Below are 26,016 nucleotides of genomic sequence, written 5' to 3' on the forward strand. Positions count from 1 at the left end.
TTTAAAAAACAGACTAACAGACTTAGGGAATGAACTTATGGTTACCAGGGGGGAAGGGATAGTTAGGGAGTTTGGGATTGGCATGTACACACTGCTATATTTAAAATGGATAACCAAATACAACATTGTAAAGCCACTATACCCCAATAAAAATATAGCACAGGGAACTCTGCTCAATATTATTTAAAAACCTAAATGGGAAAAAATTTTGAAGAAGTATAGATACATGTATAACTGAATCAGTTCGTTGTACAACTGAAACTATCACAACACTAATCAACTATACTCCAATGTAAAATAAAGTTAAAAAAAAAAAGAACACAATGACCAATATAATGACCACTAATATTCATAGTTTGGAACCATTGCATTGACTCGACTGGTGCTATGGTGCCAGTTCTACCAACCATTGCTTTTCTAACTGATCCTTCTACTGACATTGCTCAGGATGAGCACAATGGCTTTTCCTATGGAAGCATGCTATTTAATATTTTGAGAAGCCCAGTCTTCTCAAGTCTTCAGAATGTATTTTTAAAACTTGTGATAAAATACATGTAAGAGTTTACTATAGTTTTAATATGTGTGAACTATGTAGCATTAAGATTTTATGAAAACAACACATTTCTACTTCTAGTAGTCATAAAAGCCCAGAAACATCTGAAGAGTTATATTTTGCCTTCCTTGCAATTTCCTGAACCTAGTAAATTTTGCTCTTCTAATGAATGAACCTGAAAATATTTACTTGTGACAGCTTAATTAACATTTCTCCTTTTAAAAACACCTTTCTAAAATGTGCTCTGTTGTGAGGGCAGGAAATCAAACACAAATCAAACTGTTTCGGATATACTTTTTAAAAAATAAATGTTTATTTCAAGTATGAAAAGTAATGTTTAGATGTTATCCAAAAATTATGTCAGTTTAACAAGTATAAAACAAGACTGACAAAAAGTTTACAATTCAGTATAAAATACTTAAGAATATACTTTGACATTCACAGTGAGGATTTCTGAAAAATAAATTTTGCTAATAAGTTTTAGAAACAAAAATACAGTCCCAGAGGAAATAAGTCCTTAAGTAATGCACAGGTCTCCCTTAGGATGGATAGTTAGCATTTCAAAACAAGATTTGTGTAATAATTCATTTTAAAATAATGGTAAACTTGGTTCAATAATGTCAGAATTCAATACCTTATGGTTTCCCTGACAAATACCATCTATTTCTTATGTCTGCTACCCACAAATAAGGTTCTCAAGCCAATTTAATTAAGTAACTTCGATGATATACATAACCTAAAATGGTAACCAAACTCTGAGAAATTTTATCACGGCAATCTGAGTATTTCCAGAAAAATAATTTGAACAGAAAGTGGCAGAAATTTTCTTGTGGCAATTAGAGAACCATCAGAAGAATTAAAGTCTGAAAATTATTCTAAAGGACTGCTACCAAGACTTCTGCTTCTCTTCTCCATGTACATCTTTTTGTAGGTTTGAAACATTGCTTTTGAATCTTTTACTGGGTTTTGTAGTGTCTCAAATCCATCTGCACTGAAACTTCTCTTGGAGAGTCTTGAATTAGCCAAAACATTATCATCTAAGGAAACAAAAATTTTATTTACTTTATTACTCTTAATGTTAGTGACTAGTATACAATCAATATAAATTGAGACGGAAAACATGCGTTGTTCTCTGGGATAAAAAATTAGGGAAAGAGCTAAGTGTGACAAACTATGGCTCTTTACCTACAGAATTATAAAGTAAATACACAGGACATCTTGCCTCTCCTTTGGGGGCTGTTTTCTAACGTCATTCCCATCTTTACTGCCCAGGGCTATTCTGCTCTACCTGTACGCTTGCCCAATAAAAACTCATTATTTGCATACTATTATAAACGTGACTTTCTTAACAGCCATCTAAACTAGCAATACAAAAAGCACAAATGCAAGCCAGTTCCAAAGAGTAAATGAAAGGTACAGCTTGCATATTCTGGTCTTGTTATGCACTAGGTATTCTAAGAAATATCTGTATTTTTCTGTTTCTTTAGACTATTTTAGTGCTGTTATTAGCCTCACTATCCCTTTTTTGATGGGCCCAGCCAGCCTTTCCTTTTTCTGTATATTTCTAGATGTGCCTCTATATCTCAGAAGCTGTTCCAATTCTGAATTCCTGTACTTCACATTCCTGCTCTAGCCACTCCTTTCTGAGTAAGTTTTCTTGTACCTTTTTCTGCCTGGGTGGGTCAAGCACTCTGTCCTCTTCTTTATTTATTTTTTTTGCTAACAGAGGACGGCTACTCTTAATTCTTTATCTGTTTCAAATTCCTCTCTGTGCACAGCAGCTTTCTGTTATGAATGCTGATACCTGAGGTGCACCTCTAAGCTGCTTTCCGCTGGATTCTGTCACCTCCTCTTCTTCTACCTCACCCTGATAGCTTCACGACTTGCTCCATCTACACTCCAACCTTTGCCACCAAATTTAGGTGTTGCTTATCTAAAGCGTGTTTTCTATAGCTCTCTGGGAGTTCCAGTTCTTCAGCCTCTTCCTCTTGGTATGTTCTGTCTTTCATGATTTCCCTGAGTCTCATAAGACTTTTTTTTTAAATTATAATTTTATTTATTTTTGGCTGCGTTGGGTCTTTGTTGCCGCACGCAGGCTCTCTCCAGTTGCAGCGAGCAGGCTCTAGGCATGTGGGCTTCAGTAGTTATGGCTCACAGGCTCTAGAGTGCAGGCTCAGCAGTTGTGGCACACGGGCTTAGTTGCTCCACAGCATGTGGGGTCTTCCTGGATGGGGGCATGAACCCATGTCCCCTGCGTTGGCAGGCAGATTCTGAACCTCTGCGCTACCAGGGAAGCCCTTGTAAGACCCTTGACAGAGCTCTGGACTTGCTTCTTAGCTTTTCTCTCACCCTGCTGCATCTCTCATTGCTCCTGGGCCCTGCTTTGTGTCATTTTCATAGTGATCCTGAGTACTGATGTCCCACCTTCAGTGTTTATTGCTCATCCTGTCCGCAGGTATCTTCACATCTGTTGTTTAGCTCATGCTGCTCCCTGAGCCTCTGGTCAATCTGTGCATATATCTGTCTTCTGAGTATTTTCAGATTCAGATTCCAGTTATGCCTCTCAACTCTCTCTGAGGCAAAACTTATGGTCCTCCCTTTTTCGAAGGAACTTTCTTGCTGCAATCTCCACACCCATTTCCATCTTTCTCATATTTTACTTCCTGTGTTCCAACTTTAGGGGTGTGTTTTCTACTCTCACTAATTCATTTTCCCCTCTTTCAGTTGTCTTCCTGTTCTAATTAAGAGTGCACATTTCTTCTTCCTTTGATTCTTTCATTCAGGTTTCTTTTTCCCTTTATGTATCTTCAATGTATAAGACTCCATTTCTACATGCCTGCTTACATATATTCTTTATAAGCTCTTCTCAACCTTTGTCACACTTCTTCTCTTACTTCTCTTTATTACTGCTCATGGCAAAATTCTGCTTCTCCCAATTTTCAAAAGACTCTTATGAACTCTTCGTATTTAATTAACCCAAACTAAATTTCCTGAACCCTAGGTTCCAGTTCTCAATGTAAAACCCTAAAACACAAAATACATTCATTCCACTAATTAAAAATCAGATACTAAAAACTCTGGTTTTCTTGTTGGCCCTCAGCCCAAAACCCTTCCCAGTAAACAAACAAACAAAACCCCAAAAAACCCAAAACCAAACCGAAACAAAAAACTATGAGCATCAGTCTTTCGTCACCAAAATAACTCAAATTCCACACTTAATAAACTTTGAAGACAGGGATGTGGTTCAAGTCCCTACTGAGTTACTGGCTATGTAACTTTAGCCAAATGATCTAACCTCTCATTGATAAATGGGAACATCTTTGTCTCCCTGGTTTTGAGAATTTAATTAACTAACTTGCAAATAATCTAATCTAGGGGTTGGCTAACAGGGTATGCCTGTGGGCCAAGCCCAGCCTCTAGCAAGTTTTGGTAAAGTTTAATTGGAACATAGCCCATGCTCATTCATTATTCTACAGCCATTTCTCACTGCAGTGTTAGAGTATTTAGGAGAGACATTATGATTTGCAAAACCTATCTACACAGAAGAAGCATGCCAACCCCTTGTCTTAAGTCACTGTGATGAGAATTCTCTTGTTAAAAGGAAATAGATCACTACTTCTCTGTCCACAGCATGACAGAAAAAATAGGAGAATGTCTTCCTACCACTCATACAGACACTGAACTATCTTTTAAAAGAATATGGATAGGGCTTCCCTGGTGGCGCAGTGGTTGAGAGTCCGCCTGCCGATGTAGGGGACACGGGTTCGTGCCCCGGTCCGGGAAGATCCCACATGCCGCGGAGCGGCTGGGCCCGTGAGCCATGGCTGCTGAGCCTGCGCGTCCGGAGCCTGTGCTCCGCAGTGGGAGAGGCCACAACAGTGAGAGGCCCGCGTACCGCAAAAAAAAAAAAAAAAAAAAAAAAAAGAATATGGATAAAAACCAAACTTCACAAGTTTCCATAACTGTAATCCAGCTTATATATGATAGAGTGCCAGGTAAGTAAAATAAAAACTTAAATAGACAGTTTTACCTATTTCTTGGTTGGCTTCCGGCATCCTTTTCTCCTCAGTCAAACATTTTAACCAGTCTTCTTTTGTACTTTTTATTCCTGAAACTATTTAAATATTCATTTTCAGATCTCTAGATATTGCTATTCATCTCTTTTAGTACTATAATGAAGGAAAACCATGTAAGCCTAAATTAGATTTTAGAAGGCATCAGATATATTCACACATAACTGAAAAGGGCATGGAAAAATGCTTTCTCCCCTATGACGTGCCTGAATCTCACAATTTAAAAGTTTACCTTCACTATGTAATTATGTTTCTCCTACTTAGGCTGAACAACAACACATCTCAAGATACCTAAGGGCACATGAGACAGAATGTACCTCACACTGCTGCTGCACCCACTTCCAACCAGGCCCTCAGATTCTAAGGATCTAGTTTTAAGAACCAAGTGTAATCACCAGTACTTTACAAAATGAATTTTATACTCTATATACTCATATATCCCTACCAACTTCCAAGAAAAAGTACCTTATTTACATTGTAATTTTATGCACCCAAACAGATACTGTCTGAACACAGTACAGGAGAAACTACGATTTCCATTCAAATCCTTTAGTTTTCCAATCTGGGTTTCTCAACACAACGTTTTACATATACTATCCACAACCCATAAATGTTTCCTTCTACCACAAATAATGAGTCCTCTATTTTCTCCTTCCATCTTGCACTACATTGAGAATTCTATCCTTCGGCTAACCGACAGTCATGATTTCCATTCGGGTTTGGTAACTCAACAATGGACAACACTGCTTCCAAGATCCTCCCATTGCATACTTCATGAGTAGACTAGAAGGTACCACTTTAGTGATAACACAATCACCAACTGCTTCAAAGATGACTATAAGGCAAACCACTTCCGTATGTACAAAAAGATTTCATTAACATTACATATCTCCTAACATTTAGACCAAAATTTCAAATTCACAGGGCTTTGAAACTGCAAGTCCCAAAAGAGAATGAACAAAGGCAAGACCTGAAATAATGTACACCTGATGCTTTTCTGACTTAGCACAAAGAGTGCTAAGTCACTTCTTGGCACAAAAGGAAATCTTTGTATTTGGCAAACCTTACAATTTTATACACCTCTTACTTTTAATGTGAATGTAATATAATTTAAAATAAGTGGGACACAAACTTAAAACAAACATTGCCCAATGAACCATCAACTTACTGAGAAAACTAAATACTAAGTAAAGGCAAAATGCATTTAAGTCTCTCCTAGCTACAGGGAAGTCAGGAGAGATGCTCTGTCACTTGCTGAACTACAGTATTACAATGTTGCAGACACCATCAAAAAAAATCATACTGGACCTTGCACAGGAGCTTGCTCCTTCCTAGGAGTAGATGGCAGATCATTCTGGTCTTTAACAGGGTTTGTATTCTTAAATAGTCCATCTGGACATAATTTAAACTCCAGCATGCTTAGTTTCTCTGTGGTATCTTTCACAGGTAAAAGGGTCTTAGGTTTATTTTCTGGTCTCTTTTCTTTATTAAGCTTCCTGGGTGAACTGTCTAATTTCGTGAGACAAATGCGCTCACGTTCAGTGCATTTAAATGCAACTCTATTCAGATACAGTTTCCTTTGATCCTTTGCTTGGGAAGCCATTTGGCTGAATTCAACGTCATTATTTACATTACTTAAATTTTTGTCTAATTTGGTTTTATCAATCCACATTTTATCAGGTTGCTTTCCACCAACTGTTCCTTTAATATTCCTTGAAATGTATGTTCTAGACTCCTTGGAATGATGGGCTTTGAGGTTTTTACCATGGCTTGTACCAGTATTTACTGATTCCTTAGAGGTCTGTACACTGCCATTGTGTCTCTCATTTGATCTCCCACAACTTCCCACTCGCGTATAAAGTTTATTGGACCTCATATACTGAGAATCACATGGTACATTTTTCACATAGTTTTTCTTTAATGCTTCTTTATGCTTCTGCCTTGATAAATACTCCTTTGGTGATAGAACTCTATTAATTTTAGATGAGCTATCCATAGAGCCTGAGGACTTAACATTTGACACTGTCTTTTCTTTAATCCTGGCTCTTTCACCTGTGGTTGAGAAAAGGTTACAGAATTTAAATGCACCACCTCCCACATTCTTATTCTGCTCTTGTTTATCATATTTCTTCTTCTTTATCTCTGAATCAAGTATGCTCCCTTCATCTAACTTCTTTTCCAAAACTTTTTGTTTAGAGCCACCTGCTTTCAATTTTCTCTTTTCCGGTGATACTGACTGTACCAAAGAACCATTCTTCACATGCAAATCTTTATTTTTACTTGTCAAAAAACCCATCTTTGGTTTTAGTGGTCGTAAGTTTTGCGCCATGAGCTTCCTCTGCAGGCTCTCTTGAGAAAATTTTGCAGTTTTGTTAGTGGAGTGAAAAGTTACCTCATGAAATTGCAGTTTTCTTTTTCTTTTGTGACTCTGCAAAGAATCTGGTTTTTTATCACCTTTAGATAAAAAGTGACCAGATAATTCTTGTTCTGTCCTTAATGAGCTGTTATGTTCTGATGATTTGGGTTTATCTTTTACATTCCTGCCTTGCTCTGTTTCAGGAAAATATTTTTTCTCAATTGGACAAGTCAGAGGAATCTTCAGCTGATTATTTGGAGGACTGTTAAATGCAATAGGAACATCTCTGTCAGAGGTTCTCTCTTCTTGTTTATAACCGTTAGTCTCCAAAGGAGAACGTGGATCTTTCCCTTTTTCTTCCTTTGAAGTTGAGTTCTTAGTGGAATTACACTGGCAATGAGGTACTCCTTCATAAACCATAGAGAGCCACCCCAACGCACAGCAACGGACATCATCTTTTTCTGAATCCAGTATTACAGAATCACAGGTTTCTTCAACTGCATGTGCTTGTGGGTCACACTGGTTCCCTTCTTTTGTGACAGGCTTTTCTTTCTGAGGCTCTGTCAGTTTGTCTACCTCGTTGGGTTGATCATCCTGTTCAGGAAATAATTCTTTCATTTGCTCTGAATTTAATATTGTAATTTGTATCTGGTCTGTTGAGTCTTTGCAGTCACAACCAGTTTTATCACAAGTTTGAGCTTTTGAGATTTGGTGTGCCATTTGTTGGACCACAAAACCTTCAGGCATGTTCACAGGTTCAATACCATAGGGAAACTCTTTTAAAAGTTCTGACAGCTGATCATGTAGGTATAAGATTGATGTCTTATCTTCGAGATTCTCATTTGTTGTAGGATCCTGGGCTGCTTCCTGAGGGTAACTATCCCGCTGAATAGCAGCTGGTGAACACATATCATTAGCCATGCTTTCATTTTTAGTGATATGCTCCAAACTGCTTTCCTCTGGAATTCCACTCTTTGCTCCAATGTACTTCAAAGTCGATGGTTCTGGAGGTTGCAGTGACTCTGACTGATCAGTTATTTTATGTGAAACATCTGTGCACTGTACAAAATTATCTTTTTGAAAGTCAAATTCTTTATTCCCAGTGATATTGTCAAATTCATTTTGTCTACTATTCATTACTTGGTGATTGGGTAGAGGTTTCTGTGGCTCAACCTTTTGCAAAGAGGGCAAGCTGAATATCTTTGCTATTTGGGAATTATAAGAGGTATCACCTTCAACAAGAGAACAAATACTGCCAATCTGTAATACATCTCTGCCCACAATATCACTGTCCTTTGATATATATGAGGTTTGCTGATCACTCACAGGATACTGGATATCTGGTTCTAATTTGTTATGCTTTCCTTGATTGGTATTAGGTGTGACTTCTGAATTAGTATTAGTTGACTCACTTTGCTTATCCTTCTGAATCAGTGGGAAGATCTTGGTGCTTGTGGTACTTGTCACTGGTTCATTAACGTTCAAAGCAGCAGTATTTTCCGAGGATTTGTTTTGTAAGCTACAAACACTGCCTTCTTTAATAACTGGATACATTGTTTCAGGTAAAGCTTCAGGTGTTATACCTTTGACAGACAATGTTTTGACATCCGAAAGAATTAAGGGTGATACTACAGCAATCCCCTTTGTAGTAGTTGCTCCTGAAGTCTCATAATTCTGTGCTACCGTTGATAAAACTGTGTCGTGTGAGCTGTTTACAATTTTATTCTGAGAATTTACCACAGCTGAAAATGGACTCTTCTCACAGATGTCCGCAGGCTTTGAAATTCCAACTGCTGCTGTGGGTTTTTTTGACTCATCACACTGTTTTTCTTCTGTAGGTTCTGAAGGTTGCTTTTTCCACAAAGACAGACATGTTGCTAGCAATTCCAGGGAAAAGTGAGAGTCACTTTTAGAAGACATTCCATTGAAGGATTTATGCTCAAAGCAAGAAGAGTTGTTTGATATCTTGGCATTTATATTACAAGTAGTTGGAGTATCTGGAGTTTCCATGGTTTTCAAATTCACTTGGTTACCAGTGTTCTGGATATTTGGATTCATTTCAGAACTATGCAGTTTAGAATCATGAATACGTTCATTAGTATCTTTTAATAATTTCTTCTGAGTTTTATTTCCAGATGCAAGTAAACTGAGAATTAGCCTATTTTTATTTGGATACTTTGAAACATATTCCTCAAAGGATGTAGACTGAGGAAGAGAAGTTGCTTCAGAATTTGGTGGCACATTTTGTGCAACGTTGACTAAATTTCCTGATGAAAACTGGGTGTTATTTAATATTGCCTGGGTAATCTCAACAGTTGACGTCTTTAAAGAACTCACAACTTGCGAACAGCCAGAATTTAGTAAAACAGAACTGACTTGGTTAAAATTTCTGTCCTGAAGGTTGGAATTCAATGTATTGTGTGTTCTATTTGTTTCTTCTGCAGATTCCATTACTGTTGGTGGTTTATCCTCCACAGTATCTGGAGGGCCTAGGGTTACCTGTGGTCCAGACTGGATTTTGGCAGTTTGTTTCAGAGACAACCCACAATTTTGAGCTGATTCACTGTAAGAGGTATTAGCTGTTTTAATACAACCTGCTGCCATCAAAAGATTTTTATTAATTTTAATTTTCCTTGCAAGGTCTGAAAACTTCTTTTTTATTTCTACTAATGTTTTAATATCCCTCACTAACTTTTCTTTTGTGGCACTCGTGTCCAGTACTTGATTTGAAGTTAGATTTCGAGAATCCACTCTTTTCTCTTGATTATTTTGAGTAAGAGCCTGAACACCATCCACATAAGATCTAACAGGTTCATTAAAAGGCTGATTGACATTGGTATTTACTCTCAAGTTACAGGAATTTCCCATTGTGCTGAAATTTTCATTAAGGTTTTGCCACTGCTGCTGAAAGCCTCTACAAAAGTCTTTCCTCATTTCAGGTAAGTGTATTTCTTGACTCTGAGGAACTTCCATAGAAGTGTGCTTAACAACATGCTGAGTACTTTGCAGAGGCTGGCTTGCATACCTACAGTCATAAGGAGGAGGAGGTCTTCTGTCAGTTTGAGTAACCGCATATTGATATGACGGTACAGTTGCAATCTGCTTTGACTGTAAAGTCAGGGCAGGATTTGGAGATTGACTATTTTTAACTTGTAATGATACAGATGACATAGGGGTTTGTTTCTGAAGAGTAGGCTCCTGCGAAAAGCTTCGTGATGAATAACTATATTGCTTTGGAAGTGGCCTGTAATCTGGGTAAGTCAATCCACTGGATGCACACTGCTGTGCCCAATCAACCTGTTGCTCTGATAAAGGTAGGTTAAGTCTCGGGTTTCCTTGATAAGTTATAGGAACTCTTCCGGAATTAGAAGGGATCATTTGTAGTTGCATGGAATAGGTATCTGATGTTAGAAATTGATTCTGTAGTGCATGTACATTGGGCGTATTCGTTCCTAAACCAGTCTGATGAGATACAGTTGCCCCTGTTTGAGGAAGCATAGAATTCCTCACTGGTGAGTTCAACCATACATCCTGTGTAACTCCTGAAGACATTTGCAAATCGTGATTTTGTTGTTTGGGTCCTTTAACATTTGCATATGTTATTCTTTCTACTGAAGTTTGTGAGGTCACAATGGTCCCACTATGCATATCAGAAATAGGGATTTGTTGAGGAGTTTTATAATTTCTAATGTTGAGCAGCGGCTGTGAAACTGGATTTAAATTACTGAGAAACAGGCACGGTTCTTGGTTACTTCCAGGATGGTTTAAAGAACTTTGAGATGCTGTGGTAAGTGTGTTTACTAAAGCTTGCTCCAAAAAAGATGCCTGTTTTTTAGGATACTGTGGTGGTAAGGTGACACTCTCTGATTTTGCATTCCAGTTCATTGTTGATTTGATGCAGTAGCAGTGTATGAAAAGCCAGCTGTTTTGAATGTCAGGAATCTGTAGGAAATAAAGATCTTTTATTAAAAATCTGTTTTGCCAGGTCAGAATTTCTACGATAATTTTCTTAGTTTACCTTATCACCAATGCTAACTATGTCTAGCAAAATTCCTGAAACCTCAGACTAGAGAAAGCTTCATCTTTGATTTGGATAAGAGGAACAGCAAAGGAAGATGTAATAATAAATATGGCAAATGTCAATAAAATTTTCTGGTGTGTTCAACAGAAATTCATTCCACCCAATATAGTTAGTATTTTGTTTGTTACACTTAAGAGACAATTACTTTCTGCATTTACTTATTTTAACTAGCTCTTTATTCTAAGTAACCCATGATCACTGTAAAAAATAAAATAAAAAGAAAAAAATCAAGCATATACTAAGAAGCCCTTACTACTGTCCATCTCCAATATCTAACTAACTCCCTAGGGGTACCTACTGTTACCTTTCTTTCAGAAAATTTCTATATATAAAAAAACACCAATACATAGATAAAACCTCATCTTTTAAGACAAATGGAGTCCTACCAAACATGCTGTCTACACAGTTAGCCTCATTTTCATTACTATACCCAGGATATCTTATCATTTCAACTACACATATATCTATCTCACTGTCTGCATAACATTCCACTTTCTGTGTATATCACCATTTAACCATTTCTCTATTGATGGACATTTGGTTTTCTTAAGTTTTTACACTTATAAACTATCCTATACTAAGAATTCTTGTATTTATGCTTTTATATTTGTGCTGTTTCTGGAAATTCCTACAAGTGAAATCAATGTGTCAAAAGACACAAATTATTTTCATAAGCAGTGACAAACTGCCTTCCAAAAAGACTGAAATAATTTATACTCTCACCAACAGTACAGGGACATATCTAAAAATGGACAAATCTGTAACAATAAATGATAGGGCAAACAAACTTGACTTAAACGTATTAATAGTATACCAAACAACTGCAGAATACACATTCTTTCCAATGCACATGGAATTTTTACCGGTACTGACCATATGGCTAGACCATAAGCAAATCTCATTTTTGAAGGATTACAATAATTCAGATTAATTCACAGTGGAATTAATCTAGAAATTGCAGAAAAAGGACCTAGGAAACTGCCAAATAATTAAGAAATAAAGAATGCAGTGAGCTCTGGTGTCTTTTCCTCTAATTATCCAATAGGATACCAGACCTACTGAATCAGACCCCACCCTTATGACCTCATTTACCTTAATTATCTCCCTAAAGGCCCCATCTCTAAAAATAGTCACACTGGAGGTCAGAGCTTCAACATATGCATTTGGTGGTGGTGGTGTGGGGGGGGGGGGGACAAGACACACAGTTCATTCAGTCCATAATGGGCTCCCAACCCCATGTTAACATATGACTTGAGGATAATTTATAACATTAAATAGACTTATTTAAAAGAAGACTGGGAAACAATCTCTGTATTTATCATACAAAGTTAAAAATAAGTTAATCCAAGGAAAAGACAGAGTGAAATAAAATGAGAACAGAGATTCAATAAGTCACAAGTTGGTAACAAACAAAAATCAATAAGCCTCTGACAACACTGATCATCATAAAAAAAAAAACAAAACACTGTATTGGGAAAAGAGGCTATCACTAGATCTTACAGACATTAAAACGGTAATGTATATATCTTGAGTATTTCCAAACATTTAAAATTTAGGTGGAATGGAGAAATTCCTTGAAAAAACATACCTTAACATCTATAATTAAATATCTTCACAAAGAAAACAGCAGGGCCGTGTGGCTGTACTGGAGTGTTCTACCATTTATGGAAGAGATAATCTAATATAACCTCTTTAAAAGGATAAAAGAGGGAACACTTCATAGTTTATTTACTGAGCCTATCATACCAAAGCTGAAAAGAAAGACAATTAAGAAGCCAATCTCACAGAAACAAACACAAAAGTCCTGAACAAAATGTTAGCAAACCAAATGGGGTGATACATGAAAAGGATAACATCATGATCAAACTGAGTTTATTTCAGGAATACAAAGTTTGTCATTGAAAATTAATCAAAGTAATTACATTATAATCATTTTAAAAATCATATGATCATTTCAACAGATGCAAGAACTTTTGATAAAATTCAATTAAAATTCATTAAAAGAACAATTGTATAAAACCAAGAATAGAAAGAAGTTTCCTTAATTTTGATAAGTGGTAATTTCAAAAATTCAGACCAACAACAGTAATATTATTAATAGTAATAGATAACTTAAATAAAGATCCCACTATCACCCACTTCTATTCATTGTTTTACTGGAGATCCTAGAAAGTATAAGAATTGTGAAGGAAAATATAAAGCTGTCTATTAAGAGACGTTATGTAGAAAATCCAAAACAATCTGTAGATCTTTTAGATCTATTACATGATGGATCATAGTGTACTCAAACTAGATTGAAGAAGGCACATGTTATACCATGTGTTTGATTTGTTGATGTGATTCCTGGGAATTATATATATATGTTTATTTATGTATTTGCTCATAAATACAGTAGAAGCGAGCCTTTTGAGGCCTGGTGTCAAGCATGAAATAAAGCCATGACTAGAAACTGACTCCATGACTTCAGAGGTTTCATTTTTTGTCATTGCTGTACCTGAGCCAAGATTGATCTGTGCATGCTGGTAGGAAGAGGCAGAAATTTGGGGGATCTCCTGCCAAGGTGACCTAAGGCGACACAGGAGGCATTAGAAACTCTCCCCCTCCCAAACTGAACATCTATCTTGGAGATAACGTGCTCCTGGGACTATAAAATTAGGTGAGCTGGGACTGTTTGCATTTGAGACAAGTGTTGCTGTAACCTCATCTCTTGTCGAGGATCCATTCACCAAGGCATTGGCCACCAGAGGCTTTGCCTGAATGGACAGTCTTCACCTCATCACTTGTGACCCAGCAGTAATCCAGACCTGCTTGAGTGCCTTGCTGAGGAGACTAGTGTCTTGGACCAACTGGACTTTTCTATTATGGATGCATGCATGGACTTGGTTCATTACAAGCACTTCGTGCTCAAAGTGGTTTTAACATTCATTCTGAATTTTTAGATACGTTTTTGCTTTCTATTTCTCTGCTTGCTTCTTCTCACTTATGTGAAAGTCAAAGTCATTGGTGAACTCTATGTTTGTCCTGACCTGTCATTTGATTAAGGTAGTAAAGAAACCTCCCTCTCTTTGAGAGTTTAATTTGTCGGGGAGCCAGATCACCCTTGTCCAGTATGACAGCATGCACATTTTGGTTTAAAAACAGGTCCCAAGTAGAAAGATCTGTATATTCCTCACATGCTTTTTATCCCAGGAAAGCTCCTTAATAAGACAACTGATCAGGGTGAAGTATAATACAAAGTAAAAAGCAGTACTACCAAGTAGCAGTATTACAAAAGAGTTAATGATAAATTCCCAATAATTTGCCCTATTTCTTATGTGAGCTTGGGGGTGGGAGGCTGCTACAGACTGAATTCTGTTCCCTCAAAATTTATATGCTTAAGTCCAGTTCACTATATTTAGAGATAGGACCTTGAGTGAGGCAATTAAGGTTAAATGAGGTCATAAGGGTGGGGCCTTAATCCAACAGGATTAGTGTCCTTATAAGAGAGACAACCAGGTGTATACACACACAGGAAAGACCATCTGAGGAGACACAGAGAAGGTAGCTGTGTGCAAGCCAATAAGAGAGACCTCAGGAGAAACCAAACACATTGATCTCAAACTTCCAGACTCTAGACCTGCAGAAATTTATTGTTTAAGCCACCCAAGCTGTGGTTATTTTGTTAGGGCAGCCCTACAGACTAACACAGAGATTATGCGTAGGAAGAGAAATGCTCCTTATAAATAATTTGGGGATGTTGGGTTTTTTACCCCCTCTCTCTCCTTTGCTGGCACAGAAAAAAACTGAAGCTTGGAAAACCAACTTTGAACTACTAAATTAAAAGGAGAGAATTAAGGGATCTCCGTGGCAGTCCAGTGGTTAAGACCCCACACTTCCACTGCAGGGGGCGCTGGTTTCATCCCTGGTCGGGGAACTAAGATCCCACATGCCACTTGCTGCAGCCAAAAACAAAAACAGAACAAAACAAAAAAGACCTTTTTCCTGACTGCAGCCTCTACTTTTAGATACAATGTATTCTTAGACCTTTTGAAGATATATTTTAATGGAGATAACCAGAGACAGGATTTCCATGGTCTATCATTTAAATTTTTCTTGGAAAAATTAACTCTTTTGCTCCCAAATTTGCACCCTGCCCTCTTATCTCCCCTCACCTGTGACAGCCATGGCATTTACCTAACAAATTCCAGCTACGGCTGAACTTAAGAACCTCTCTGCACAGGAGTGGCCAAAGTTTTCTGGGGGAAAAACACACAAGCCAACAAAATGAGTTTACACATTGCACATATCCACAGTGCATGACAATTCTACTTCATTTTGTTGAAATTTTATTTATATTAAAGTAATTTAATTTTTCCATTCTTCTCACCTCCCACCACCCCAACCCATACACATGCTCCCCCTACTCAGCTGCTTATATTTCAGAGGGAAAAAAATTGCACTACCTATCATCCTCCCATCACCAAATCTATAAGACAGAGCCTTGTAAATGCAGTCTGTACTTATAGTATCAAATCTCTACATTTAAAATCCTGCTCCCAGGAATTCCCTGGTGGTCCAGTGGTTAGGACTAAGTGCTTCCGACTGCTATGGGCCCGGGGTTCAATGCCTGGTCAGGGAACTAAGATTCTGCAAGCCGCGCAGCACAGCCAAAAAACAAAAAAGAGAGAGAGAGAGAGAGAGATAAAATCCTACTCCCTTTCCCTGTATTCCCAGTATCAACCTGTCTCTAACTGGATTAAGTCAGTTACACACACACAGGCGCACACACACATGCACATACGCCAGTATTACTGGTACTCAAAAAACACAACAAATAACCTCACTGGGCCCTACATTATTCAGCTCTCTACTCCCCCCACACACACCAGTGACAGTCTTTTAACTTGGTTAAAAATCACAAATATAACAAATCAGATTTTAAATGCTTAAAACCTTTAAAGGTAGAAACAAATATGATTTTTTAAAAAGTAATTTTGTGGGACTTCCCTAGTGGTCCAGTGGGTAAGACTCCAACACGCTCCCAATGCAGGGGGCGGGAGTTCAATCCCTGATTGGGGAACTAGATCCCACATGCATGGCACAGCTAAGAAGTCTACATGCCACAACTAAGACCTAGCACAGCCAAAATTAAATACATATTAAAAAAAAATAAAGGTGGGCTTCCCTGGTCGCACAGTAGTTAAGAATCCGCCTGCCAATGCAGGGGACAAAGGTTCAATCCCTGGTCTGGGAACATCCCACATGCCATGGAGCAACTAAGCCCACGCGCCACAACTACTGAGCCTGTGCTCTAGAGCCCATGAGCCAACACTACTGAAGCCTGCGTGCCTAGAGCCGTGCTCCACAACAAAAGAAGCCACTGCAATGAGAAGCCCGTGCACCGCAACAAAGAGTAGGCCCACTCGCCACAACTAGAGAAAGCCCACACGCAGCAACAAAGACCCAATGCAGCCAAAAATAAATAAAATAAAATAAATAAAAGTAATTTGTGATTCCATAAAATAAAAAAATATACTGAAAAAATTATTAAAGAAGCTAAAATGCTACATTACAAAATATTCACTTAATGCAAAAGAAAACAGTGAGGGACAAAGTGATATGAGACAGAAAATAAAAAGTACAAACAGGAGATGTAAATCCAACTATATCATAATAACATTAAAAGTGAGTGGATTAGGTTTCCCTGGTGGCCCAGTGGTTGAGAGTCCGCCTGCCGATGCAGGGGACGCGGGTTCGTGCCCTGGTCCGGGAAGATCCCACATGCCGCGGAGCGGCTGGGCCCGTGAGCCATGGCCGCTGAGCCTGCGCATCCGGAACCTGTGCTCCGCAACGGGAGAGACCGCAACAGTGAGAGGCCCGCGTACCGCAAAAAAAAAAAAAAGTGAGTGGATTAAACAATCCAAATGACAATGTCAGATTATATTTTTAAAAAATGGCTAGCTAACTATATGCTGTCTCCAATAGGCATACCTTTGAGTCAAAGATAAAAACAGATTGGAAATAAAAGGATAAAAAAAGAGGGACTTCCCTGGTGGTATAGCAGTTAAGACTCTACACTCCTAATGCAGGGGACTCAGGTCTGGTCAGAGAACTAGATCTCACATGCCACAACTAAAAGATCCTGCATGTTGCAACTAAAGATCCCACATGCCACAACAAAGATCCCTTGAGCTGCAACTAGCATCCGGCACAGCCAAATAAATAAATAAATAAATAAATTTTTAAAAAGATATTAGGCATACAATAGTCACAATAAAGGGAGAATGACTATACTAATTTTCAGAAAAAATACACTATAACAAAAAATGTTACTAAAGAGGGACTTTTTATAACCATAAAAGGGTCAGTCCACCAAGCAAGATATAACAACTATAAATATATATGCACTTAAGAGAGCAGTAAGGGCTTCCTTGGTGGTGCAGTGGTTAAGAATATGCCTGCCAATGCAAGGGACACGGGTTCAAGCCCTGGGCCGGGAAGATCCCACATGCCTCGGAGCGACTGGGCGCATGCACCACAACTACTGAGCCTGTGACCCACAACTACTGAGCCCGTGTGCTACAACTACTGAAGCCCACACACCTAGAGCTGGTGCTCCACAACAGGAGAGGCCACCACAATGAGAAGCCCGCGCGCAGCCGCAAAGACCCAACACAGCCAAAAGTAAAATAAATAAATAAAATTAAATTTAAAAACAGAGAGAGAGCATTAAAATACAAGAAGTAGGGACCTTCCCTGGTGGTGCAGTAGTTAAGAATCCACCTGCCATGGGCTTCCCTGATGGCGTAGTGGTTGAGAGTCCACCTGCCGATGCAGGGGACGCGGGTTCATGCCCCGGTCCGGGAAGATCCCACATGCCGCGGAGCGGCTGGGACCGTGGGCCATGGCCGCTGAGCCTGTGTGTCCGGAGCCCGTACTCCGCAACGGGAGAGGCTGCAACAGTGAGAGGCCCGCATACTAAAAAAAAAAGGAAAAAAAAAAGAATCCACCTGCCAATGCAGGGAACATGGGTTAGAGCCCTGATCTGGGAAGATCCCAAATGCTGCAGAGCAACTAAGCCCATGTGCCACAACTACTAAGCCTGCGCTCCAGAGCTCTCAAGCCACAACTACTGAAGCCCACACACCTAGAATCCATGCTCTGCAACAGAAGAAGCCACCACAATGAGAAGGCCGCTCACCATAACGAAGAGCAGCCCCTGCTCTCTGCAACTAGAGAAAGCCCATGCAGCAACGAAGACCCAATGCAGCCAAAAATAAATATTTTAAAAATGAATAAATTTATATAAAAAAATACAAGAAGCAAAACACAAAGTGAAAAATAGGCAATCCACCAAGAGTCAAAGACTTCAATTCCCCACTTTCAATAAATAGTGAACAGAATTGGCGGCTGGCGGGGGGGAGGGTGGTAAAAAAAATCTACAAGGAAATAGGAGTTTTCAACATATTATATACACCCACATTTCTAGTTTCCAGTGCAGATTTAAAAAAAAAAAGAACATCAAAAAACTGGAGTACTTTAGGTTGCAGGTTAGTGCACAATTGTCCATTGGCTGCTTTGTAGTTTTAAGGTTCTCTCCTCTCTGGCATTTACTGTGGTTTGGACCCAATAGTTCATGTACTCTTGTCAAGTGGCAAAATGGTCAGCAAGCAGCCCAGTGACAGGTGTATGTGCCAGCAAGCTATGAAAGCACTGGACTCTTATATTCTGTTGTGGGGAATCTTCCTAACTGTGAATAGGTATAGGCAAATTAGCAAACTGTAAATAATGGTCCTTGATATAGCCACACAAAATTTGGCTCTACTAAGCCACCCATCTGGCTGTAGGCTTTATGGTTTGGAGAACAAGCAATACTAATATGTTGATGCTGATAAACTGGTGGCCCTCACTGGGAAGGGAGGCAAGCAGCCCGTGTGTGTTGACATTGATAAAGTGCTATGGTCTACACTGGGGGGATTTAGAGTCATAATTAATATACTCTTATTCCAAAGAAAGAATCCATAGAGGCTTCCTGTGTGTCATCACAAAAACAGTCTTTTAAAATTTTTAATTTAAAAAAAAACCCTAAAGTCTACCTTTAGGTCTGACAGTCTCTGGATTGAAATCTTATATATATTATTACTATTACTTCCTATGAGAAAAGTGGGAAGAAAGCAAGTCACTAAAATCCATGGCATAGGAAGTTGTAAATAGCAAGTTGTAAACTGCGAAATTAAGATGAATTAGTGAAGCTGGAAAAAAAGGGAAGTGAATGGCTGCGGTAGACTATAAATGTAACAATGCATGTGGATTTTCACATAAAATCTTCATAAAGACCTTACTAACGTTAAGAAAAGGCTTGTGATTTTTTTTATTTTAAAATATTCTATATCCATACAATGCAAATATGGTTTAACTGGAAAGCCTCCTTTATTTGATGTCAGCCTTATTACAGAAAATTACAAACCAAAAAATAACCTAAAAATCATACCTGTGAAGAATAATCATATTAATATCTATCTTCAACACAAATGCACAAGCACTTACAACCACCAACAGAAAAAACTCTACTGAAATGGACCTATTATATTATGGTTTGCCATGGCCAGGCTTACTTTAGGCCAGACAAAGTAGTAAGAAACAGAACATGAAAGGGCAAATTAAGCCACATCAAGAATATTTTTATATGCAAGGGTAACCATTCATTTATCAAAGAAACTGGAACATTATTATAGTGAAAGACAATGCTATTAAAAGCCAAAAGTGATAGGCTTTTAAAAAGACTGTCTTGGGGGCTTCCCTGGTGGCGCAGTGGCTGAGAGTCCGCCTGCTGATGCAGGGGACACGGGTTCGGGCCCCGGTCTGGGAAGATCCCACATGCTGCGGAGCGGCTGGGCCCGTGAGCCATGGCCATGGCCGCTGAGCCTGTGCTCCACAACAGGAGAGGCTGCAACAGTGAGGCCTGCGTACCGCAAAAAAAAAAAAAAAAAAAGACTGTCTCAGGGCAAAGCAAAAGATGCATATCTAGGGATTTCCCTGGCAGAACAGTGGTCAAGACTCTGGGTGTCCACTGCAGGGGCCACGGGTTCCATCCCTGGTCAGGGAACTAGTATGCAGCGTGGCATGGCCCGGAAATTTAAAAAAAAAAAAAAAAAGATGCATATCTAGACAGTTGTCTAGCAGGCTTCGATAAATGTTTGTCAAATGAATAAACGTTATCTATAACTGTTGAACACCAAGTTCAAGAAGTCCCTATTTAAACCTGCAAATGGGAAAAAGTCTCCACCCCTCCCTTCACATCTGTGTCAACCATAAACATTACATGATTTCATCTGTAAGCATTTCAGTACCTCAAAAATACAAGATTTCTTAAAAAGTATAGTACTCTTCTCATACCTGAAAAAAACATATATCTCTTCTGGTATTTTAAATTGGAACCTTCCCTTATGTCTTTAGTTCCACTTCTAATGTGTTTATTTGGAGAGTCCACTGATGTGAATAAATTGAGGAAAAACCAGTATTTTTCATTGCAAAACTCATCTCCAATGGAAAAAGCTATAGATTCTTCTTTAAAATCAACAAAACCACAAATACCAACACGTAAGTGGTAAAACCCACTTCTGAGGAATTCCTAAAGTATCAAGATTTACTCAACCTATTCCAGCTCTGACTTTTTGTGTCCTTAGTCCTAAGAGAAATAAGGCTTTTATCAGTCCTTGAATTAGGCTTTCAAGAATAGACTACCCTAAATTTTACCTTTATAACACAACTTATAAATAGTAACAGCTAACACTTGAAAATTTATGTCAAGAACTGTATTGAATAAATACATTTAATGGTCACAACAAATGCACGAAGCCAAGCAGTCCTAAGCAGGAGTGCCGCGGCTGGCAAGGCCACTATCCCAGCTGTTAGGTCGGCTCTCTACGCTGCTGCAGATAGAAAGGAGACAAGACTGAATGGATTCCTATGTAGTTTTTTACCCACTCAAACAGCAAAACCAACTTCAGTGTCCCTAGTCCCACAAGGTAATACCAAGGCAGATGAGAACTGTAACTGCAGTCATTTCATAGCCTGCACTTATACCCCAAGGGAAGGGAGGCTGTCAAGTCTTGAGTGCAAGTGGAACTAGGGAGAAAGAGAAACCACACTGTGGCATTTCTCAGGAGGCTGCCAGGAGGACCTGTGGGGTGTCCTGCCAAGGTGTGGGTCAGACTGAGATTAAGCTAAGCTTTGCCTGTGAGACTTTTAAAGGAAAAGAAAGGTCATCAGAGCCCCATGGTGAAGTTGTTCACCTACATGTCTACTCTCCAATCTTTCAGGTACCTAGCTCCAAATTCAATACAGAAGCACAGGCCAACACAATCAGATACCCTACTTAATTATACTTCCTCTTAGGTAACACTGGGTAAGAGTGACTAGACAGTGACTCTCAGCAGGATGACCAGGCCACAACCAGGTTCCCCATATGTCCCAGATGCCATCAAGGTTCACCAGTCAGAGCAACATGGCTTTCTCCTGGGAGAAGCAGGAATAAATCGCTCTCCTTTCCCTGATTGATTAATCTCAGTACAGCATGAGGTATTGGCACTCATCACGATGGGCAGCAGGCAATTCAGAGCAATGCGATGATCACTGGGGCTAGAAAGTTTACACTAGCTTGTTGTGTCTTATATAGTAGAGGTCAGACAAATTGCAGACCACCTTTTCTAGGCATATTATTCCCTAAAGTGGGAACTAAAGATCACAGAGCACACACAGGAAGAAGTCAGTTATCCTTCCTTGGAGTTCTGCCAAGCAACTCATTTGGACCTTCTAGGTTCCCACCTCAAGGAAACACGACCCATTAGAGGGGTAGTGGTCTCAAGTATCTGGAAATCCCTGACAACTGCCTCAAGTATAGATGATTAATATTTGGTAGGCAAGTGTAAGCTACTTAACAGTATTCTATTGGGGTACAGACTGCATTAGGAAAAAGGCATCACTTATTACAATAGGAATGAGGCAATTCTGTGCCTCTTGAGGTAGACAAACTCCCTGAGTAGAAGTGAACAGTTCCCATAAAGTATGCTGAAATGCCTCTGAAGAGAAATCTGATAAAAATCTTCTCCTCCCTGTTAGTTACCACTGTCATAATAAGCACATTATAGTGTTTGCTCTGGTAGTCCCAGGTTGTTGACAGGATTCCAAGAACTACAACAGAGGCATTTTGTTGTCATGGGGTTAAGATTCAGATTCTATAAAACTGGAGGTTAAGATTAATGATGCAAAGAGACCTCAAGTACCAGAAGAAACATATAGGACAGAATCTACCTTCTTGTCAGCAGGGTCAAGTAAAGGATGACAGATCCAGCAAGCAGTTAAATTCAGAGCCATAACTACAGTCTAAAAAATGTACACAAGAGGGTTCTAATCAGGAAACCATGAGAAATCATGACTAATAGGATGAGGTATTCAGGCCTTTGCCCAAGGACACAGCTCCAAGGACATCCACTCCCAAAGTCAGCAGCTGCTGAGTTTCTAAGTGTCCTTAGATTAAGGTCTTCCATTGGCCTGTAGTTATACTGAAGATGGTGGCAACAGTCTGGAGTAAATTAGAGTAATGGTTTCTGAGCGCCCCCTACCCCCATGATCAGTACTGTCTTCCTTCCCCACCAGCATAGGGGAGCCATTCAAGTTTTGCTGGATGAGAAGGAATGCCAATCACTCAGTTGTAAAGTAAATAATCCCTTGCTCTAAGCCACCCTAGCCACAACACTTTGCCCAATGACATGATCATATAGAAGGAAAATGTAAAAACTGATAGAAATTGTAGCAGTGAATCTTTAGGAGCATAATGAAACAGTGACCTACTGAAAATGAATTTCTGTCATCCAATAAACATCCTTCAACTACTTCAACTAAAGTAACATGTAGCAAGAAACTGAATGCAGAAGCAGATGTAAGAATCCAACTATTAACCAGACATTAAAGAGATTTGCAAAAATACAAAACAATGCCACTCTTTTCACTAGTGTTTTGTGTTGTTTTGGAAAACATTTATATTAACATGTAAGGATTTACTGTGGTTTTTAAAATTATTATTCATTTATTTATTTTTGGCCGCGTTGGGTCTTTGTTGCTGAGTGCGGGCTTTCTCTAGTCGCGGCAAGTGGGGGGTACTCTTCATTGCAGTGCGCAGGCTTCTCATTGTGGTGGCTTCTCTTGTTGCGGAACACGGGCTCTACGCGTGCAGGCTTCAGTAGTTGTGGCACATGGGCTCAGTAGTTGTGGCTCGCGGGCTCTAGAGCGCCCGCTCAGTAGTTGTGGCACATGGGCTTAGTTGCTCCGCAGCATGTGGGATCTTCCCGGACCAGGGCTCGAACCCGTGGTTCCTGCATTGGCAGGCGGATTCTTAACCACTGAGCCACCAGGGAAGTCCTACTGTTATTTTTAAATAAAATAGTTTTTAAAAATTCCTGTTTCAGTCTTTAATGCAGTAAATATTGATGTAACCTACATAAACAAATGTTCTTTAGGGTCTTTAAGAATTTTTACTGTATGTAATTGCTTCCTGAAACCATGTGTTCCTGCAGTCTCCAGCTGCAGAGAAAGCATGTCCATGCAGCTCTCAATGGAGGGAGAATCTGGAAGCGCACACCTGACTTCTATGGACTTTGCCTATGCACATCTTTTTGCCATTGGTCCTATATTGTATCCTTTGCGATCATAAACTTTAGCCACAAGAATACAAAAAGAGAGAACACTAAACTCAGGAATAAGGACATTAGTACCAACCTTACATTTAAAAAGAGATACTATGAACAACTGTATGCCAGTATATTCAGATCATTTGGATGAAAAGGACAAACCCCTGTGATACTGTAATTTATAAAAAGAAATACATTATTAGGTCTTCATCCCCATTTCTGGCACAAAGCTCCTAAAACCCTCGGATTTTCCTTAGTGAGAGTGATAAAGGTGTCTTGTTATGTCACTGAGGTGACTTTCTGACTGCACCTAAGGATGGAGGCTGGTTGCCAGGAGAACCAACCAGATGATTCTGTAACACAGCAGGACCCTATGGGGCCTTCCTGCGACAGGCTTTCCCCCATATCCTCTGCTTTAGCTCCTCTCTGAAGTACCTAGATAATAGTATTTGACGCAAATTTCCTGAGTTGTTGGACAAACTACATGATGATCATGAGCACGTATCCCCAGGCCTTCTGGAACCGAGGGACTGATAAGGTTAAGCCCTGTGACACCACCCTGCTGCCTCACCATCAGCCGATCAGAGAATTGTGTGCAAGCTGATCACATACCCTGAGAGCCCTGCCCCAATCACCTGGCCTTTAAAAATGCTTTGCTGAAACCCTTCAGGGAGCTCAAGACTTTTCAGGGCATGAGCCTCCTCATCTCCTTGCATGGCCTTGCAATAAACCTTTCTCTGCTGCAAACTCTGACAGCTCCAGGAGGGGAGAGGAGCTGGAGGTTGAATCAATCACCAATGGCCAGTGATTTAATCAATCATGACTGTGTAAAGAGGTCTCCATAAAAACCGCAAAGTACAGGGTTGGGGAGCTTCAGGGTTGATGAACACATGATCCGGGGAGAAGTGGCATGGAAGCTCCACATCCCTTCCCCCCATGTACTTCACCCTACACATCTCTTCCATCTGGTTGATGATTCCTATTGTTAAAAAAAAAAAAAAGAAAACAGGCCCTAGGTTGGAGCCACTTGCCCCCAGGACAGCAAACTAAGATTTAATTGCAGTTTCAATATCTCCCAGGACTTAAGTTTCTGGAATTTCCTGGTCAGAACTAGTGAGGTAACCTTGCCTGAAACAATACTTTCTTTTCTTTTGCTAATAACCTCCTTCTCTGGCCCCGGTTTCTATAAAAGGCTTCCATTCTGTACAGCTCCTGGAGCTCCAATTTACTCTCAATTCATGAATTGTTGAAAACAGCCAATTAGTTCCTCAAATTTACTCAGTTGAGTACTGTGTAACAGTATCCTTTAATATCCTTTGCAATAAACCAGTAATCTAGTAAGTAAATGTTGCTCTGAGTTCTGTAAGCCTCTCTAGCAAATTAATTGAACAGAGGGGGGGGGTCTTAGAACCTCTTACCAATCAATCAGAAATACAGGTATCAACCTGGGCTTGAGACTGGTGTCTGAAGTTCAAGGAGAGGGTTGGGGACAGACTCTGGGAGGGCTCACACCAAGGAGTACTTCCCAGAACTTCTGCTGCCAGTGTCCTTTTCCCCACGGTGAAACAGCGCCACCCCCAGCCTCTGCAGGACACCCTCCAATACTAGCAGACGTTGAGGAGCTCCAAGGGTTCCTGTTGAATTTCCTGAACACAGTGGACCAGCCAGTGGCCGTGGGGTCCAGAGTGGAGAGGGGATTAAGAGCGCTACTTAAAGGAGCTCCAGAGACGGGCGCGAGCCGCGGCGATCAGCGAGGACCCCAGAGACGGGCATGAGACGCTAAGGCTGCTGATGCTGCCAACAAGAAGCCTGTGTGCGAGCACGGGTCACTATCCCTCCCTCCCCTCCCGGGAGCCTGTGCAGCCCACCACTGCCAGGGTCCCGGGATCCAGGAACAACTTCCCTGGGAGAATGCACGGCGCGCCTCAGGCTGGTGCAACGTCCCGCTGGCCTCTGCTGCCTCTGCAGCCGCAGGCTCGCCCCGCATCCTAACCCCTCCCCGCCCCCGCCTTCCCGGGGCTGAGCGAGCCAGAGCCCCCGAATCAGCTGCTACTTTAACCCTGTCCTGTCTGAGTGGAAGAAACAGACGCCCTCCGGCGACCTACACACAGAGGCGGGGCCAAATCCAAAGCTGAACCCCCTAGAGCTGTGAAAGAAGAGAAAGGGAAATTTCTCCCAGCAGCCAGCCTCAGGCGCAGGGAATTAAATATCCACAGTCAACTCGATGTACCCTGCATCTGTGGAATACCCAAATAGACAACGAATCATCCCAAATTGAGGAGGAC

General features: G+C 40.1%; 1 protein-coding gene across 6 annotated transcripts in view; it reads right to left on the minus strand.

Moving 5' to 3' along the window:
- Positions 1-844: 844 nt before the first annotated feature.
- RESF1 (retroelement silencing factor 1) overlaps positions 845-26,016 on the minus strand; it is a 39,221-nt gene continuing 14,049 nt past the window's right edge. The window contains exons 1-5 of one of the 6 annotated variants that reach the window (XM_032645168.1): positions 16,012-16,017; positions 11,368-11,371; positions 5,935-10,924; positions 4,584-4,667; positions 845-1,590 (exon numbers count right to left, since the gene is read on the minus strand). In XM_032645168.1, the coding sequence (XP_032501059.1) occupies positions 1,424-1,590; positions 4,584-4,667; positions 5,935-10,867 (5,184 nt within the window). In that variant the 5' untranslated portion in view covers positions 10,868-10,924; positions 11,368-11,371; positions 16,012-16,017 and the 3' untranslated portion in view covers positions 845-1,423. Of the gene's footprint in view, positions 1,591-2,014; positions 4,260-4,480; positions 4,723-5,934; positions 10,925-11,367; positions 11,372-16,011; positions 16,018-26,016 lie in introns of those variants that run through there. The other 5 variants (XM_032645173.1, XR_004351718.1, XM_032645170.1 and 2 more) reach the window with 5 other exon arrangements.

The sequence above is a fragment of the Phocoena sinus genome, chromosome 10, assembly GCF_008692025.1.
Source record: "Phocoena sinus isolate mPhoSin1 chromosome 10, mPhoSin1.pri, whole genome shotgun sequence".
In the NCBI taxonomy this organism is placed as follows: domain Eukaryota; kingdom Metazoa; phylum Chordata; class Mammalia; order Artiodactyla; family Phocoenidae; genus Phocoena; species Phocoena sinus.